The following is a 19743-nucleotide window of genomic DNA, read 5'->3' on the forward strand; positions in this document are numbered from 1 at the left end:
CTTGTTGTTAATGTTTAAGGAAATGAGTTCATAATGGATGTAGATCGGAGCGAGACATTTAGATACACAGAGGCAATGTATATTAGCTCAGTAACGCTCCACGCGAGTTTTGAGTGATGTAACATTATGTTGCTTGGTTTTCTTTTATTTTGTACTTAAAATTTGCTTTAAGTTCCGATCTTAGTACAATACATATTTATCTTTGTAAATGTACTGCTACGGCAAGTACATATCTAAAAATATCGCTGTCACCGATGTAAATACTGCAGTGCACACGATGAAAGACTAATTTTAAAGTCATGAGAATTTTACCTCTACTAAAGCAATTTGCGGTGTTTGCTGGCTCACAGTTTCTCCCTGACACCGCGAATCTAGGTTAGCGGCTTGTCACGGTACTGTCTCTACTTGAAGTTTTATTGTAGTGTTGTTAATTAATTGTTTAACCTGTAGTACCAGTGACATTCTTAGGTAATTTATTAATATGGAACCCGTCATTGACGTGATTATAAATAAATACAACTTCAGATCGAGGTTTTCGTAGATAGCCCTTGTATAAGCCAAGACTGTATATTTTGCTCACTCGGCTTTTATTAGTTTTATAAGCGGGGCGATTACCTAAACTTACGCTCCGAGAATATAGTCAGCCGTAAGCACTGTATTCAAATTAGCGTTTAAACATTGTACGTTAGTGAATATAACTCCTGACCCAGGAATCGTAAATTTAGGTGATCGCCATGATTATAAAACTAAGGAAACTTGGGGAGCAATGTCTTGTGTAAGGTTTTGGCTCATTCAGCCCCACTGCCCATGCTCATATCACTTTTTATTAGAAAAAACTATGTTCAAATAATTATAAATTCGCCATCCCGTAGTAGAACAGATCTTGGATTCCATTTTGTGAGTAACAATAATTATTTTGAGTTAAACACTGCTTACCTTATCGGTTATATAAAGACAATATATTTGCTACACTATTATGGAATGTCACCAATAAACAGATTATTCTAAATACCAAATTAGATAAAGACTATTACTAGATAAACTTGTCTTGTGATAGAAATACTACATCATCCGCATATATGCACAAAAAATATCTACTAGGCTATTTCTAAAATTCACAAAAAGTCGGTTTAAATGAGAATTCTCTTAAGTCATCGTAGAATCAGGTTTTTGATACCTATTTGTAGATTTCAAGTAATGAGAACGATCCCAAAGAAGCTTAGAACAAAGACGTCGGTCTTTGCTGGTGAGCGATAAGTAGCCGAGTTCATTTGCATAATCCTATCAGCAATCAATGAGATTGCGCTATCGACAAACCTTCTACTATCTAGTGCTCTTATACGGTATACTATTTTATCGTAAACGCTCTACTTACGAAGGTTGACGTAATCGTCAAATATAGCATAAAATTTGTCTAAATTGTCGTTAAATCTTGAGTACCCACTTTTGTTTTTTCGTAATTATAAGCCAAGTATCTATAAAATATACCTATAAATACAGTAAAGTATATTTGTGTCAAGTGATATATATTATATTATTAACTTATATAATATAGCAAATATACTTAAATTTATATAATATATAGACAAAATAGTTACTTGCCTGTTTATAGAAAATATTTTCATCTTGACTGGTTCAGAATCGGATATAAACAATTAGTCTCAAATTTATACGTCGCAGCAATGGCGCTGGTGTTAGCTGCCATTCTCATTTCATGTCACACAGCTCATAAATTAACAATATCAAAGACTTAGTTATAGTCTAATCAATTTATAAGCTTTAATACTTGTGGTTTATTAGATTTTCCAATATAAGTGCCATTATTGGCGCCATTGTTCCGACATAATTAATTACTTTGAATAATAATGACTATGGAATCAATATTACTATGGACTATAAAATAGACGTTAATTTGTAGATCTATTAAAATACGCGTAACGATTAAACCACGAGTATTAACTAATCGTGAACTAATTTAAATATGATGTTGTTTATTTATTAGATGATACAGATGCTATTGTCATTATGTCACTATAATGACAATGGCATCTAACTGTGACGCCATTGTTCCGCCATAATAAATTAATTTGAAAAATTCATAACATTGGCAAATCCAATCAACAAGTATCAAAGGTATACATAAACTGATTAGACTTTGGCATTGTTAGTTTATGGGCTCTGTGACATATGGTTAGCTTTCAATATTTACTTAATTAATTTCTAAATTTATTTATTTGTCTCGTTCAGTTGTTTACGAATTAACGTAGTGGGATGGTGGGAGTCGGAGTAGGCAATATATTATAAAAGAAGTTGTGACATATGCGCATGGGCAATTCCTTTGTTTAACTTAGATCTTATACAGTTAATGTAAATTCAGTGAAGAGAATTATAGTGAATTGGAGTGTTTATTTCCTACCCTTAGAACTAGATCAACTACATCTTTTACATGTAATTGCAAGGGCACAATTTTTGTCCGGATCTAATCTTATACGAAAAACTATTAAATTAAATTAAATTAAAATTAATTTAAATCGAAATTAAAATTACTTTATTCAATATCAAGTTACATTATTTTAGCAGGTATTGGAGCCCCTGAACTAAGTCTAGGGAGACCTGTACATCAGGGTACTCCGCTCATCCAATGGTTTAATTGAATTGTAACTTAAACAATCGCCTATAAAATATTTTATAAAAAAAAGACCTATTCTAAAATAAAGACAGATTTTCACACCAGAAGTGAATAATGTTCGGGAAGGGTGGGATGGGATGTGTGGGGCTTAGTGGCGAGTGCTAGTGTAAAAATAGAATGAGTGCTTGTGAAAATAAAAATAATTAGATAATTCTTGTACTAGTAGTTCAGTTTCTTCATAGTTCAGTGTACGAAGAAACTTGGTAATTAAAGTTTTAATTTCGTTTCGTAACTTAGGGTAAATATTACGTTTCCAGAAGTGCTTTGTTTAAGTGCATTAGCTTATGTTTTCTAAGGATACATTTAAGTATAAACAATTGACGGATGGTATGAAGATTGCAAGAATTGTATAAATCGAAAGTTGAATAAGTACGCTTCTTGAAAAACATCACCTTCAGCAGTGCTCGTTGCGATCTCTCCAATGTAATTAATTTTGTTTTATAAGCACCACCCCACACTGGAATGCAATAGGTCAATATAGATTGGGCTAAGGCTTTGTAGATAGTGATCAAAAGATTCCGATCAAAGACATGTCTCAGCTTTTTAAATATCCATATTAATTTCCTAGTCCGATCGGAAAGATTGTCTATCTGCTTGTACCAAGTGAGGTGGTGATCAATGTGGATACCCAAATGCTTTATGTAATTCTCACGAGTAATAAATGAACAGTTACAAGACACCACGGATTTGCTGCAAGTGTGTAATTGGAGAGTTCATGAAGAAGGCATCGTGTGGTTACTCATAGTGAACGCAAGAAATTTTGTTTTTGATACATTAAGATTTAAGAGATTGTTTTGTAACCAGTGTGAAACCTCCACCAAACCTGATTCAGAGATATTCTTAACCTGTTCCCAAGTTTTAACGTGGAATATCAGGGCTGTATCATCAGCGTAAGAGTATATGTCACAGCCACTTAGCTGAAGTTCACAAAGGGCATTAATATATAAAAGGAAAAGGGTAGGACCTAAGACACTACCCTGAGGTACACCGTAAGTTATATAAGTCTCAGCACTTACAAAAGATCCAATTTTCACTCGTTGTTTCCTATCTTTAAGATAGTTGGTAAACATTTCCAAGGGGATTCCTCTAATACCGTAAGTCTCCAGACAGCTTAAAAGAATGGGGATGGAGACTGTATCAAAGGCCTTGGCAAGATCTAAAAATACTCCGAGCCATTTTGTCCACTGTCGAGAAGATTAAACAGTTTATCAGTTAAAGCAGAAACAGCATCTTCAGTAGAAACGCCACTTCTAAACCCGTACTGGCTAGATATAATATTATATTCCGATAAATACTTTTTAAGACGATTGTTAATCAATTTTTCAAGAAGTTTTGAAAGTACCGTTAAGACAGATATAGGCCTATAGTTGTTGACATCGTCTCCATCCCCACCCTTGAAGACAGGGTGAATGAGTGCTTCCTTGAACGCACACGGGAAGCAGGTCGTAGAGAAACAAAGGTTAAAAATATACTTAAGATATGGAATAAGGATATGTCTCGCAAGTTTGATAAATTTAGTAGGTACCCCATCCCATCCAGCGGCACTATCGTTTTTTAGGTTAAGTATTAGACTTTCGAGCTCCATTGGATCTGTATTTAAAAGAACGAAGGAAGAAGAATGAGGTGAACCATTGGGCCTGAGGTGAGGTTGATATGTGGAAAGAGGGATTTTTTCAGCAAGAGACTTACCAATTTGTGCAAAGAAGGTATTTACGTGATTTACTGAGTCAGAGGTTGAAGTCTTAAGATTTAACAGTCTTTCACTTTGAGATGTCTTTTGAGATATATCAGCTACAGATTTGATTGCACACCATAAGGATTTCGGTTTGGACGAGGAATCTCTAAGTAACTTTGCCTATTATTGAAGTTTTTTTTAATTGCAAAAATTTCTGTAACGTCTGTAAGTTATACTGAAGATATTGTCATGGGGATGTTTTTTGAGCTTTTTATGTAACCGATCTCTATTTCGTATGCATCGTAAAATTCCAGGCGTGATCCAGGGTTGAACAATGCGCTTGCGACGTGCTATCTGGGGTGGTTTGTATTATCTTTGACTACATCCAAAAGGGTTTGAACGAGATAAGAAGCAGCAGCATCAGGGTCCTTACATGTAAATAAATGGTTAAGATTCAAAATCTCTAGATTAATTAAAGCTTTGTCATAATTGAGCACGGACTTAATATGGGAAGTAGATTTTTTCCTAGGTGTAAAATTCAGATTTAATAAGATAGTCGAGTGATCAGTTGGTGAATTATAAAGGACAAGGGCAGTAGCCGGATGGCTTGTTTTTAACATGAAGTGGTCAATGCATGTAGTGGGAATAGTGTAGGATGGGAGAAGACCGTGAGTCGCTAGCATCGTAAGGTACTTGGCATTATTACTGTCTCTATTATATTGCGCTATATCAATATTAATATCATCAGTGATAATTATATTATTTTATTTATTTATTTATTTACACTTCGTTACACTACAAAATAAAAATAAAAATTAACATAATTAAATCAAAAGGAGGGCAACTGGCGGCCTTATCGCTTACGAGCGATCTCTTCCAGGCAACCACTGTGAGTAAAGAAAAAAATAAATGTATTAAATAAGATAGGCAAGTAGTGCAAAATACATGTAATACACAGTTATTAAAACAAAACTAAACAGGAATAAAATATTAAAGATACATTAAAGAGTAAAAAGACACATAAATCACGATAATTTAAGATAAGTCTCACGTCAGTTAGTAGTTAGTAAGAAAGTTCGGGATACGATGTGGACAGGTAATGTTTGTACAGAAGAAATTTAAAGGAAGATAAAGAAGGAGCTAAGCGAATAGGGACGGGAAGTGAATTCCATAGCCTAACTGCGGAGACCTTAAAGGAATCGCCAAGAAAGGAGGAGTTATGAGATGGAGATGGATGGAGAGTTTTCGGAAGAGCGTAAGCTATAGTTATGGGCTCCCAAAAAATTGAAATCATTTTTGAGATAGGAAGGAGTTTTAGGGTTGAACAGGATGGAATATAGGAGATGAAGAACATGAGCATCACGTCGCTGACGAATTGGCAACCAGCCTAGCCGCTTACGGAACGCAGAGATATGATCGTACTTTCTTAGACCGAATATAAATCTGATACAGAAATTTTGGAGACGATCCAGTCTATTTAGCAATTCCTCGTTAAGATCGGAGGAGCAGGAATCGGCGTAGTCCAGTAAAGGCAGGAGGAGAGATTGCGCCAGTGAGGTTTTGGTACTAAAGGGAAGAAAATTACTAAGACGTCGAAGGATACTGGAGGCACCGTATAATTTTCGGCTAACTTCTTTAACATGCTGCTCCCAGGATAAATTTTGATCAAATAAAACCCCCAATTTTTTTACTGTACGGTTAAAATTTAAAATTACACCATCGATATGGATAGGGGGTATCCTGGCCCAATCAATTCTCGTTGTGAAATAGGGGCTGCCAATAATTAATACCTTACTCTTTTTGGGATTGATTAGAAGACCAAATTTTTTACTCCAGTCAACTATCTTTGCCAGCTCATTGTTAGTAGATTGTATGGCTTGCGGGAGATCATCGAGACTTGATTGTACGTAGATTTGAAGATCGTCAGCGTATAAATGAAAATTAGTTGAAAGTCGGAAAGTTAAGGAGTTAATATATATAGCAAAAAGAAGAGGAGAAAGTACACCACCTTGCGGAACGCCAGATTCAATCAAACTCTTAATACACTGGCGGCGCCCATTAAGATAGTTAGAGAACCAGTTAACAGCATGAGAAGAAATATTAATAGATCTAAGCAACCCCATTAGAATTTTAAAATTAATAGTATTAATTTTAAAATAATATTAGTATTATTATTATATGTTTTAAGAGAGTTTAATATAGTATCTAAGGAAGACAGAAATACATCGGCGTTTTTAATAGAGGGCGAGCGATAAATAACAATAATAGCTGTATCAGACATTTTGACAATTAACCCTGTGGCATCTTTTAGGTCAGGTTCAAAGACTTCACACTGAAGTAAGCTATCAACAAAGACTACAACGCCATCATCTTGATTTAGATTGTCCTTAGTAATGTGAGATTTGTAACCGTTTAGAGTGGGTAAGATTTTATTTTGATGTAGTCTACATTGTGTTAGAACTAATAAATCTATTAATAATGAACTCAATGTAGCTTCAAAGCTTTCCATGTTTTTTATAAATACTTAGAATATTCTGACTAATTATGGTAAAACTATGATTATAATTTGCAATGTATTTTTTACAGTCTTCTGGATTACAGGAGAAGGCATTAGCTAGAGAGAGATTTTGAATCTTAACCATTACTACTATTTTGTCCATATCATCTTGTAGTGTGGTGTTATCCATAGTATGATTTACTTAAATGGACTGAAGTCATTATTGAAATGAGTATGATTCTTAATACTACAGTAATTTTAATGGACATCTTCAAATAATTTATGGTACATATTACAGTTTTTACAAGCACTGGTAGATATATATAGATATATGCAACAATAAAAATTTTGTTGCAACTTTTTTAGTAGAGTCAGTCTATCAAGTTGGCAATTTTTTAAGGAAGTTATAAATATGATGTGAAAGCGCGAAAGTTCGATTTGGGTAAGTATACACTTACCCAAACGCAACGCATACGCGTTATATGGGGCGGTGGAAGGGGGTGTGACAAGTGATAAATTGTAGGTATGATGGGCACAGGTGTGTTAGGTATTGACAATTGAGAAACCAAACTTAAAACTATAAAACTTAATACTGAAAAAAGAATAAGCGTCGCAACAAAAACAACCATTTTACTAAGAAAAGTAACTGAGAGCATCAGGTTAACTAAGTATATAAGTCATTTACTGGAACTATTTTTAAGCTGAGTCAGCTGTGACTCACAAGTGACATGAACAACTGCGGAGTTGTCCTCTTTTCTAAGAAAAATCTTACCGAACGATACCCAGCAGTACTTGAACATGCCGGATTTAGAAAGGTCCCTGGCTAAAAAGTACAGCCTGTTTACTTTAACTGTCAAGTGCTCCGATATATAAATACGGGTGTTATTATTATGTAGCCACACGTGAGATGCACATCATTTATTTGAAGGGTTTTTTCGATTAAAAGTCTTCGAAGCCATTAGTAGGTTAGATTTTTTCAGACTTGAGGAAAACTCCACAATTATGGGCCTATTGGCCTCATTCCTCTTATTTACACGATAAATGTCCCTAATGTCGTTGTCACAAAAATCCACCTTAAGATATTTAGCAAGGCAAACAACAGAGTTCTTCAGGTCTTCTATAAATTCATCAGGTTTTTTAGGTACGTTCCTTAGCTCCAGACACGTTTTGCGAGAAGTACGATGATGAAGCTATTTTCACGGTTAAGGGGTCGTTTGTTTACCTTTTATTTGTTTGTTTGTTCTTTTGCAATTTTAGAGTTGAAATAAAAGGCTTAGACTCGACTTAGCTGATTTCCAAAAAAGCAGTCCCTGGGATGATGCCAGATGTCAGCAGATGCACCAAAGAAGCAGGAACCGACGAGCTTTGTGTGGCTGCGGATTTGTTCTGCCTGGGGGTAGCTTGAAGGCGTCGGTAGACAAAAGATTGAATTTCATCCAAAATTGCAGTCTCCAGGCAATCCAATAAATGTTGTGCACAACACTGTTATTACTTTTCGAGGCACAAAATTTGGTCACTACTAGATAAAGAACGATTTTTCCCGATTTATTTTTGCGGAGGCACTAGTGAAGTGAAGGTAGGAATTTTAATGAATATTCCTTCAAACGCAAAACAGTACCACAAAAAGACGAAACATTTTAATATGAACATAACGACGTTTCCACGCCAGAAAAATATCAATTTCCAAACCTTTGAACGTATCAAAGACAAGTCGAGCATTCATAAAGACCCTTATAGTAAAACAGTACAAAGCAATGATTGAATAAAGTGCAAGTCAATAAGCGTTGTCTGCTAGTCATTATATTGTTCCGCGTGGCTGCGCCGACGCTCCGAGTCAGCGTTGCAACACTTAACAGAATAATTGGATAATTAGCAAACTCCACTGTCTTCATTTTTCGTAATACGTGTTATGTGAAAACCACAGGATGTTGAGTATATTTTATAACTTAAAAAAAACTTTTATTCGCTGCTACATTGCGCAGTAGTTTTTATTATTTTTTCAAAAAATCTCCTTATAGCTACTAAAGTTTAGGGTGATAAATTGGAGTACAAGAAGTACGAAGCCTCATACATCTATTGATTCTATGAGTCGCATTTGTTATATAAGCTACTTAGTAGTAATGTGTAAACATACTTTGTATGCTTTACATATAACATACCTATATTAAAATGGTAAATACTTACATTTATATTTACAGAGGGTACACATACATGGAAGTACTGATACGAGATGTGCATTCATATAACCTTATAATAGAAAGGACCTTATAAGTACCCACATTACCACAAATCTCAGAGCACTAAGTTCATAGCTATAGTCTCAGCTACTACACTAGTCAATGAACGTCGTTAATCTGTAATTGCACTGTTGGTTTATTTGCTTGAACGCGATTATCAGAAAATGTTGGCAGTATTCACGACGGCTGTAACATATCGTTACGAACAATAATTGTTGTGGTTGTACTAGCGTAAAATAATTTTACTCTACAACCAGAAGGCACCAAATATGTCATTTTTCGTATATTTATTTAGTATCAACTCTTCGTTGCAGAAATATAATACAATTGACGTAATTAAATGAAAAGAAGGGCAGCTGGCGGCCTCATCGCTTTCGAGCGATCTCTTCCAGGCAAAAATTAGTAAGCAAAAAGTGCAAAAATACATAAGACATATAGACACAACTAATGAAACAAAACCAAGTAATTAGAACTTAGGTAAACAGTGATCAGGCCAATATTAAAAAAAACGGGATATATGAAAAAGTGCACATGATCACGATAATTACTGTATATATATGCAGTATAGCGTTAATAAAAACAAAAAATAAATCTTACATCATCTAATATAAACATATCATATAGATATTTTGTGTATACAGAATGGCCAAAAAGTCGTGGGTCAAACGCAACTAGAGGTTAGATGGGATAATCAGCAGCAAAAAAATGTTCTTAAGCTCAAACCCTGCAGAGGTATCATTTATTTTGCGTTTTTATAGGAAAATTGACTTTTTTTACTAATAATTATTGAAATTCGAAAAAATCTACATCCTATTTCTTATTCATAATATCCACTAGATTGGTACTGATGAGTCTTTGCGTTAGACATGCTATTTATGGTTGTTTATTGGGTGTATTGAAAATAATATTAAATTATACGATATAAAAAATTCTCAAATCATAACTTTTTGTTTACTTCGGACAACACCGTGAAAAAAATTACTATACCGAAAAATGACGCCCTTACGAGTTTTAGCGAATTTAATAGGGATTCTGATGAGGTATTACACATGGTCATGAGTGGGTCTAATATCTTTCAAGGACGAAAAATCAAAACAACGATTCGGACTTATGATAGATTACCTACCTGTGACCAGTGGTGTGTGAATCAAACTTAGAGAGATGGCTGCAGCCAGGAGACAATAAAAACAAAATCTCGATGCAACAATAGATTATTAGAACTGTTAATATGCAAATTACAAGTTATAAATATCGTAAGGATTCGACATGTTTAAAGTCTTAAAAATCGACAACGTACGCCGACTTACGTAGGCATTGAATCAACACTATAAGTAAAATTATCAATTAAAACGCAGGAATGAGTCTTACATACTAGGTTGTAGTGTTGGATCTATTATATCGCTTTATAATACACACATAAAACATTAATACTTCTACTAAGCCAATATTGGAGCTGAATAAATGAGAATTAATTCTGAAACCCTTTGTCTCTAGTCTAAGTTTGGAGGGTCTGGGTAAATATAATTTAGCTTACTCTAGATTTATAATTTACGTACGTAACTTAAGTTTATCCTTTAGCCGACTAGGGGTTATTGAAATTGTAACAAACTACCATTGTCAATTAATGTATTGTTATTATATTATTACGTTTAGATTCTTGACGGTAGGGTGAGTAAGGGTGGTGATCATCAATTGCTGAAAAGTTATAGAAACATATTCCGTGTCATTCCGATACTATCTCAGAAATAAATATCAACATACGATAATTGAGCCAAATGCGGTTCTAATTACTTTGGTCATAATAATTTATAAAAATTAATATAAAGATTCTGTTGATTAATTGCGAACAAAGCAAAGTGATCGCAAACTCAAAGCGAACATTAAACTTGCATTAGTGTTGTTTCGCACTTTCCATTTCACTTCTAGTTTGTCAAATAAGGCACAACATACACTATTATTCTACAATGCTATAAAAATACTATGTTAAGTCAGCTTTCAAATTAAAATTAGTCAACTTCATAAAAACTTGGTTATTCCTATGCCATTTGTATCTAAAAACTTTTTTAATTAGATTATACCTGAGAGATTGTACTCTCATTCATATGAAAATCTAATTAAATAATTATAAAAAGAAACTACGTACGCGGGTGACACTGAGCATGTTTAGAACTGGGCAGTTAGAAACATTACTAATGAAAACGTTTTTGAACTTCAAATTTAGAATTCTTTGGTAACCTAATGTGGCATTCATTTTTCATTTGTTTTTATGAATTGGCGACAAATCTAAAACTCTTGTTACACGTGAAAATGAACTTAACTCGAGGAAATTTTTGGTAAATGATTTATAATAACTTTCGTTTTGGGCTTACTCAAGAACAAAGCTACGATAGGCTGCGATTAGCATTTCTTAATGAAGCCCCATCTTGCGCCACTATTTACAATTGGTTTAACGAGTTTAAGCGTGGATGTAGCAATCTCAATTTTGATCCGCGTGAGGGACGACCTTTAACAGCGACTACTGAAGTGCTGTGCACAGAGCTGTGCGACGCATGATAGAGAAAGGCAAGAAAGTGACCCATCAGCAGATACGAGCAAGCCTAGGCATTCATATGAGTAAAGTTCAAAAATATTACATGAACATTTAGGCGTCAGGAAGCTTTGTACCAAATGGATTCTCCCTACTTTAACCGACGACCAGAAACACCTTCGCATGGACTGGTGTCGTCAAATGTTAGAAGTTCAACAGCGGTGACTCAAATGCTGTATTTAACATTGTCACAGGCGATGAAAGCTGGATATATTGCTACGAACCGGAAACCAAAAGACAATCAGCTCAGTGGGTGTTTCCTTTCGAGGATCCGCCAACTAAGGTAAAGAAAGAAGTCTAGAAAAAAAAGATGATTGCCTCATTTTTTGGTCGGAAACATCATTTCGCGATAGTTGTGCTAGAAGATAGAAGGACAGTTACCGCAGATTGGTATGTCAATCGCCGTTTGCCTGTTGTCTTGGAAAAAAATCGACAGTAGCGCCCTCGAAGCAGGATCCTCCTTCACCACGACAATGACACGCACTCCACAAAACGGTCTGTTGAATATTTGACTATGGCAGGTGTCAATTTAATGAGTCATCCGTCATACAGTCCTGACCTGGTGCCTTGCGACTTACAATAATTCCCAAGAACTAAAGATACAATTCGAAGTATTCGCTTTACGAGCCCTGAAGATGCGATGAATACGTACGAAAATGCCTTCGAAGAGACGCCTAAGGAAGAATGGGCACTGCTTTTTACAGTGGTTCCATCGAATGTGACGATGTGTAGAGAGGAATGTAGATTACTTCGAAAAACAATAAAAGTATTGGCAACATTCTAGATTAAGCCGTGTTTCATTTTCTAAACATTTTTAGTGCCACCAAGGTATTAGGTGACCTTTCTGTGTCATTGATAATTTTAAGGCAAGTAAGAAATCAACGTTTTTGCCTACGAGGCAATCAAACTTAGATTATTAAAGACAACTTACATAAAACAAACAAACAAAATAGTACTTAAACATTATTATTTTATTATTCCAAGTCATGTGTACTTAGCCCAAGCCCAATTTATTTTATCGTCGTCTCCTAAACATAAGCTGTTCTCTCAAGGGGCTCCTACTTGATTCTTATTGGCAGTGAAATGAGCAGGGAAATAAACTTTTTCTGGAAAAATAACAATAAAAGGGAACAATACTATTGTTAGACGGCTGTGAACCTTACTAAAACTTTTATGACTTAAATAACAGGTACCTAGTAACTTAAATAAAAATAAAATAAATTTCTTTTTTTACTAGCGTTTTTGAAACACTAATTGTATTTTGATTAGATTAATGTATGAGCAGTTACTTTATATCTGTAGTTAGGTAAATTGGATTTTACCTTTTCATAATACGTAAATTACCAATTTAACAACATATAACTCCCGATTTATATACAAGGACAAACTAATAATTTTGCTTGCGTTATCTTAATAAATATGTAAACGAAATCCTACGAGACTAATTTAAAATTGTGTTAAATATGATCGGAAATTGTCTGCACCAAAACGGAAACAAAAGGATTTCAAGAGGAAAAACGCTAATTGAATTTTCTCATCCAATCGAGAGAATTAAAACTCATGAAGCCTTGTTTCTGTCGCGGACAGATGCTTTGTAGGGAAATTCTTAATTCGCACCCTGCCTCCTCAGTGAGGCAATAATCTCCGGGAGGGCGCGGGACGGAATTAATTTCGGCTTTACAACGCTCTATTGGAAAACTGATATTGGTTGTTCCGAAATGATTGTTAGCTATCCGTAGCTCGTAGCGACGGAATTGTTGATTGTTCGGATAAAACAATAGAAGTGTCTGCGAAACCACAACATTGTTTTCTAATTTCGGACATATAAACTGATGGTCAATAAATCAATCTTTTATTTTATTTGAATTCCTAAAACAATAGTTAGAATATACAAGAATTACGCCACAAATTTTACACACATTTATAAGACCATAAAATTTCAACCTGCGAACAAAAAAAAACACACGCAACAAATAGAAACTTAAACCTCCTTAAGACTTGAATACACAAAATTACGTTATCCTACTATCTGTACTGTTTGAAATTTGTTGTAAAGTAAATCAATATTTTAATCAATGTTAGTAATTAAATTGTGAGTACGAGACCGCTTATTCACTGGAGCATGCCAAGTATTATGATATATAAAATTGCTTAATACTGCAAAAGCGTGTAAGATTTTTTATTATGAGCGCGTAAGATTAGGTTTCATCGGAAATTTATTGGGATAACACAAAAAAATCTTACTCGTCTGAGAAGAACAGCTATGATTCTCACTGGGATTAATATTTTTTTCATGGTAAAGAATTATTTTTATAGGTTAATAATTTTATCATGATATTTGGCTCTTGTCCTTATACAAATGTACCATAACAAAAGTGAATTATGCATACTATATTATACCTCTGCTGGCAGATATCCAGTATTGCACCAATATTGGAAGCCGGTAATTTATTGTACAATTATTGTTGCTCATTTATCAATCAAGAGCGCAGAGCTACTTGCTAATGACTTTAATGTTATGACTGTACATTCAATTTGTAATTTTTTTATTTTTTCTTTGTCGTGTGAAATATATAAAGAATATAAATTATATTACTTCTATGAGGTTATTATAGGAATCGATCACATCTATATAACTACAAAATAGAACTAAATTATTGTTACTTAAGGTACTCTTTTCAATAATATAAAGATTATATTTTATGGTAACGCTATAAAGGCATTTAACGCAGATAAGATATATTACATATGAGTTATTTACAAATACGAACCTCGTTTATATTTTAAACAAATATCTTGAAAATACATGAAATGTATAAAATGGGACTAAATTTATATAGCATATTTTAAAGAGTAAAAAATATTGTACTTTTTGAAATTGTTTAAGTATAAAAAAAGAATTCGCTGCTAATTCAACAAATATAAATTTATCATAGTGACACAGGAATGACTCCCAATCACTGTAAAAAATCACATTCCAACGCAATGTGACTTAGCCAACTATATATATCTTATAAAAATCACCTGAATCAGAAGCCATAGGCGCAAGAACAGAACCGTCCTTGAACCATCGAGTGACACTGACGTAGTTTCTGACAGGTCGAGGTGTAATGCAAGTCAAAAGGGCAGCGCCGCCAGCTACTCCAGGACTCGCCTGCACTTGTACTTCCCACGGTACGTCCATCACTATAAATAGGAAAAACGGTGGTATTAGTTGCTACAACAGTATGTCTTTATTGATTAGTAATCTTACATACATAGAATAAAACCAAACGCTTAGACAATATACAAAGCCAAAAAATAGATTGATAAGCAATATATATGAAACAGAAAACATAAGTATATTAATGGACAGAAAGAAAAAAAAATGAAACTGATTGTATAATATTAAACAAACGACAATTAACACTTAATATAAAGTCTTCCCACGTTTTCAAATATTTTCTCACGGCCTCTTTGGTAAGGTGAAAAATATCAACATCCTCATAACGAGTTTTATCTGTCATAGTTGAATTACACATTTTTAATGAAACATTGGTGACTTATACATGTAATTCGTGATCGTACGAGGCTTATGGAACCATAGCGAGTATCTTGTTGCAGTATTATAGTATAAAATAATAATCGTATAACAATTAAAGTTGCATTGAAAACCTAAAATATTGCATTATAATCTGGTTAAAAATAAATAATACGTTAATTACAATAATTAAACCAATTTTATAAATTAGGATTGAATCTAAAGAATGGTGTATAAATCTTGTAGTTTTAAATGTGTGGAAGTGTATTTCTTTCATCTCTCTATTTAAAACCAAATAGGTGATATTTTCACAACTTTCAGGAAATAATAAAAATACATTTATTTAATAATCATTTTTGAACCAACAATAAGGTTGGAAATTATTAACTATTTACGTTATATTTTACAATTTTATGATATGGTAAAATTCTATAAACAAAGTATAGAATTCAAAATATATACCAAACCAACTTTAAACTAAATTAGTTTTATCTTTCAGAGTTACAATTCAGGTAATGCGAATTATTTTGACACTTAATAATTATATTTTTGTTTATCCAATGTACATACTTATTACAAGTTAAGTTAACTATAGTAATTGAATAAGTTGGTGTCTGTCAACAAGACGATCTGCGCCTCTAATTACGGAACTTACCCGCCAGACTGAATTACTGCGGTCCTTCATCTAGCCTAACTCCGATGTCCTGTCACCCGATAATTCATTACTATCATGTTTCACAGGCAGTGACACATTTATTGATATAAACGAGAACTCCTTATTGTAGTTTTGTAGCGCAATAATCAAACTATGGTTCTGATAGCCAATGTGAGCTATGTGAAAATAGCTTCATGTTTGATTTGATTACGCGTTAAATCAACATACTCAAACTCAAACTATCATAAATACAATATATAATCGCCTTTGATGATTTATTAAATATTATAACTAAACATGATTTTCGTATTAAATTGTATTATTCGTACAGTGAATATTTAAACAGTAATATTATATTATATCTCATTAAATTTTAACATTTCAGTATACGTGTAAACGCTTCTGCTAGGTTTGACAGCTCAATCGAAATGAGGGCCGTATTTTTCTTATGAATGGGATCTCTGCGTTGGCTCTCACTCAGGAGGACCGTACTGACCAGTGTATTTTCAGCAACCCAAATTTCTGATTGTGACAATTCGCGTTTCGCGACTGAACCTGACAGACTACCTCGTCGAACGGTAGTCGTAGGAACATGTGTCAAAAATTATTTTAATATTGGTTGTCTTGAAGTTTCAAAGGTTAATAGTTATAATAGTATTAATGACTATAGAATTACTATTATTAGCGATCATTGAAAATTTGTTAATTTATAGATCAAATGGCAAATTAAATAAACCACACCTGACGGTTTTGAAATGTTTTGACTTTGACATTGTTAATTTATAAGCTTTGACAGTAACGCCATTTCTCTGACATGAATAATTTAAGTTAGGTCTATGAGAACGAAATTTATAAATATTCATATAGTTGTGCCATTAATTCGATTCTAGTTAAACGTTTAATTTTGTTTGTTTATTTAAAACATTTGTGTTTACGAGAACAATCGTTGAGTTCTAGAAGTATTTTTATATCTGTTTCATCTCAACTTATATTGAATTTAGAAGAAAAAGTTTAAAACAAACTAAGGTATTCTTAAGAAAGTTATGAAACCAAATATTAAAGGTTATAATGTGATATAGTGATCACTGTTATTTAAATACGTAAGCTTTAAAACATGAAAATTGACAAATAGAATAATAACAACTTCAACTTTATATGCCTACAAACAATGAACTCGCAACTCATTGTAGATGGTTTCGCGTATCTAGAGTAAGTGTAAGTTAGTTTTCCAACTACGCGAAATGTTATCTCTAAAACAATATTTCGATAGTTTGATATGGATTTAGTTGAATGCTTTTGTTAGTTTCAATTTAGCATTCGTGTCACACTAGTAATGATCAGAACTACACTTTTAGGCATGTCCAAATTTAAAGTGATCACTGTATGTCCATGGTATAAATATAATGTTTTAAATCTTTCACTCATTATTTACAAGCTTTTACTGTATTTTTTAATGCTAAATTATAAAAATAATTATTATTTATTTATAAATATAGCACAAAAAACATTGATGGCGTACAAATAAGTTTTACATTATTTGTAAAATTTTAAAATTACTTATTACATCACAGTATTACATTTTATTTTTGCGAGTTTAAAAATTTTCTCGTTTAGACATCTTTCTTCTAAATTTTTCTATTCCAGAAATCGAATCAAAGACAGTTTCTTCACGATTTCTTGCCTTTCTGTATGACTCGCCCGAACTAGTCAAAACTTTACGTCTTAATTGTACAATGTTTGAAACACAAAGCAACTAAGTTACTTGATTCGGGTGGTTACAACGAGCTTTCATCCCAGGGGACATTGTGGTGATAATGAAACGTTGCGGTGTGGATATGAATAATAAACACGACGGCTGATTTCCCCCGCCACTCTTCCACTCTACTTTGACAGGATTAGCCCGCGGACCCATGTAAGCCGATCAGACAAATTATACTATGAGGAAAGCTTTTGCGTCTGACGTTAAAAGTATTACTTTGTATCGATCACTCTAGTTTGTGTTGTTCTTTATTCATTTTTAATTTTTTTCTGTTACTGATTCTCTAGCATTGTAAGCCAGCCATCATTGCCATTTTATGACAATACAGCGATAGCTGAGTGCATCTCCCTTTACAAGGGACAGCTAAACTGTATTTCGATCGCAGTGTAGTATGTTTGTGCGTTTGTATTTATATAGTAACGTAGTTTTAAAAACATCGTCAAGTAATAATGTTTTAATACAAATAATCTAATAAAGATTACCATACATATTGAAGTGCTGTTATACTTTTTTTAACTCCATTGGGGTCTTCAAAGTATAGTCTGATAACATAAACAGTAGCAGCGTTCACTAAGACTAAAATTATTGCAAAATTGCACTAGAACAGACAGCTTAGTCCTGTTGATACTTAAATAAAAAACTACGAGACAACAGTGTACAAGTGTTGGTTAAATATTTGAGGTTAATAAATATTTATTGCATGTAGGCGGTAAATTGTTACTACTCTTGAACAGTGAGGCTAATGTTTAAATTAATGCTTACGTATATTTGATGAATTTAGTGTTTTGTTTTTGATGAATGGTCATACATATAGAGGCATCTAATTATTGAATGTGTTAATTGATATTTTAGCCACTATTTCCGTTAGTTATTATTGGTATGACTCGTTGGAGTATTCCCTTGTGGTTTATCTTTAAACATAATTATATTATTAAACGGCTTACAGTAACTTTATATCGAAACGATATTATAATAACAAAGCGTTACATTAAGGATTGCTCATAATAAAACCTGCCGTATATTACACATTAGTTTTTGTTCCGCGTGATCCCAGGTATGTGACATCAGAGCTACGGAGGGAATTTATATCCCACATAATTATTTAAAACTTATAGTTAATATAATAAAACTACATCTTAATACTTACACCAATAATTCTACAATTAAAAATACATCAAGCTTGATACAGTACCTGTCATTTATTCGAACAAATTTTAAAATAATTAATACTTTATATTATGTAAGTATATCACATAAGATAGTAAATTACAAGTCTTGCTCATATCAAATATTTTGATTATACGTTATAAGACTTATTATAAAGACAATTATTTCCGCATAATCCTCAGCAGCTGTCATTCATGAAAATCTTTAAATAACATTATCAAAAAGTTCTCAATTTCTAATTTTGCGCCAAATGATAGCGGCCGCCATCTTGAAATAATCACTTTATTTCCGAGCTCCGATTTCATTTTGTTTGTCGAATAAATCGTTTTGAATTAAAAACGTGTTTTCCGTTTAGGCGAATGGATTTATTGTTTGACACTGAGCGCGGATATTGAGAGAAATGTACAGATTGAAAACAATCTTCTTGTCGAATATTTTATGGCAACTTTTCATCCGAGCGCCGACGTGACTAAATGAACAGTTTTAAAATGTTAAATTCCTTATAACGAATTAATACATTTTTACGAACACTGTTTGGTCTCTAGTAAATTCTCAATCGAGGTTATGTGTTCGAATCTAAGAATATTTTTATGGGTTTTTAGCCCTTGTTCCTAAAGGGAAGAAAAATCTCATGGGGAAAGCATACTCAGTCTGCCCCCAGTGCTATTGGAAAATATTGTTTCGTTTTCTATAAATTTTATAACATAACAAATGGACCGCCCTTACCTGGTGATACCACCACCCATGGACGTTCAGAAACATTGCCAGAAAGCTCGCAAATGAGTTGCCGGCCCTTTTAGAATTGGTAAGCCCTTTTCAAGGACCCTATGTCAAATTGGTTCGTATAATCTTCAGTGAATAGATTATACTACAATATGCATGCTAAATATATAAGATCAATCAAATGTCACCGTTCTTGCAGGTATGCAAAATGCAAATGAGCAGGGCAGGCACTTG

The 19743-nt window shown here is 33.4% G+C and overlaps 1 protein-coding gene across 1 annotated transcript in view; it reads right to left on the reverse strand.

The window, feature by feature from the left end:
• LOC123714398 (Down syndrome cell adhesion molecule-like protein Dscam2) overlaps window positions 1-14869 on the reverse strand; it is a 29973-nt gene extending 15104 nt beyond the window's left edge. Inside the window, exon 1 of the mRNA XM_045668637.1 lies at window positions 14710-14869. Within this exon, the coding sequence (XP_045524593.1) occupies window positions 14710-14869 (160 nt within the window). The remainder of the gene's footprint in view (window positions 1-14709) is intronic.
• Between the last annotated feature and the right edge of the window lie 4874 nt (window positions 14870-19743).

The sequence above is a fragment of the Pieris brassicae genome, chromosome 9 (genome assembly GCF_905147105.1).
Source record: "Pieris brassicae chromosome 9, ilPieBrab1.1, whole genome shotgun sequence".
Lineage (NCBI taxonomy): Eukaryota > Metazoa > Arthropoda > Insecta > Lepidoptera > Pieridae > Pieris > Pieris brassicae.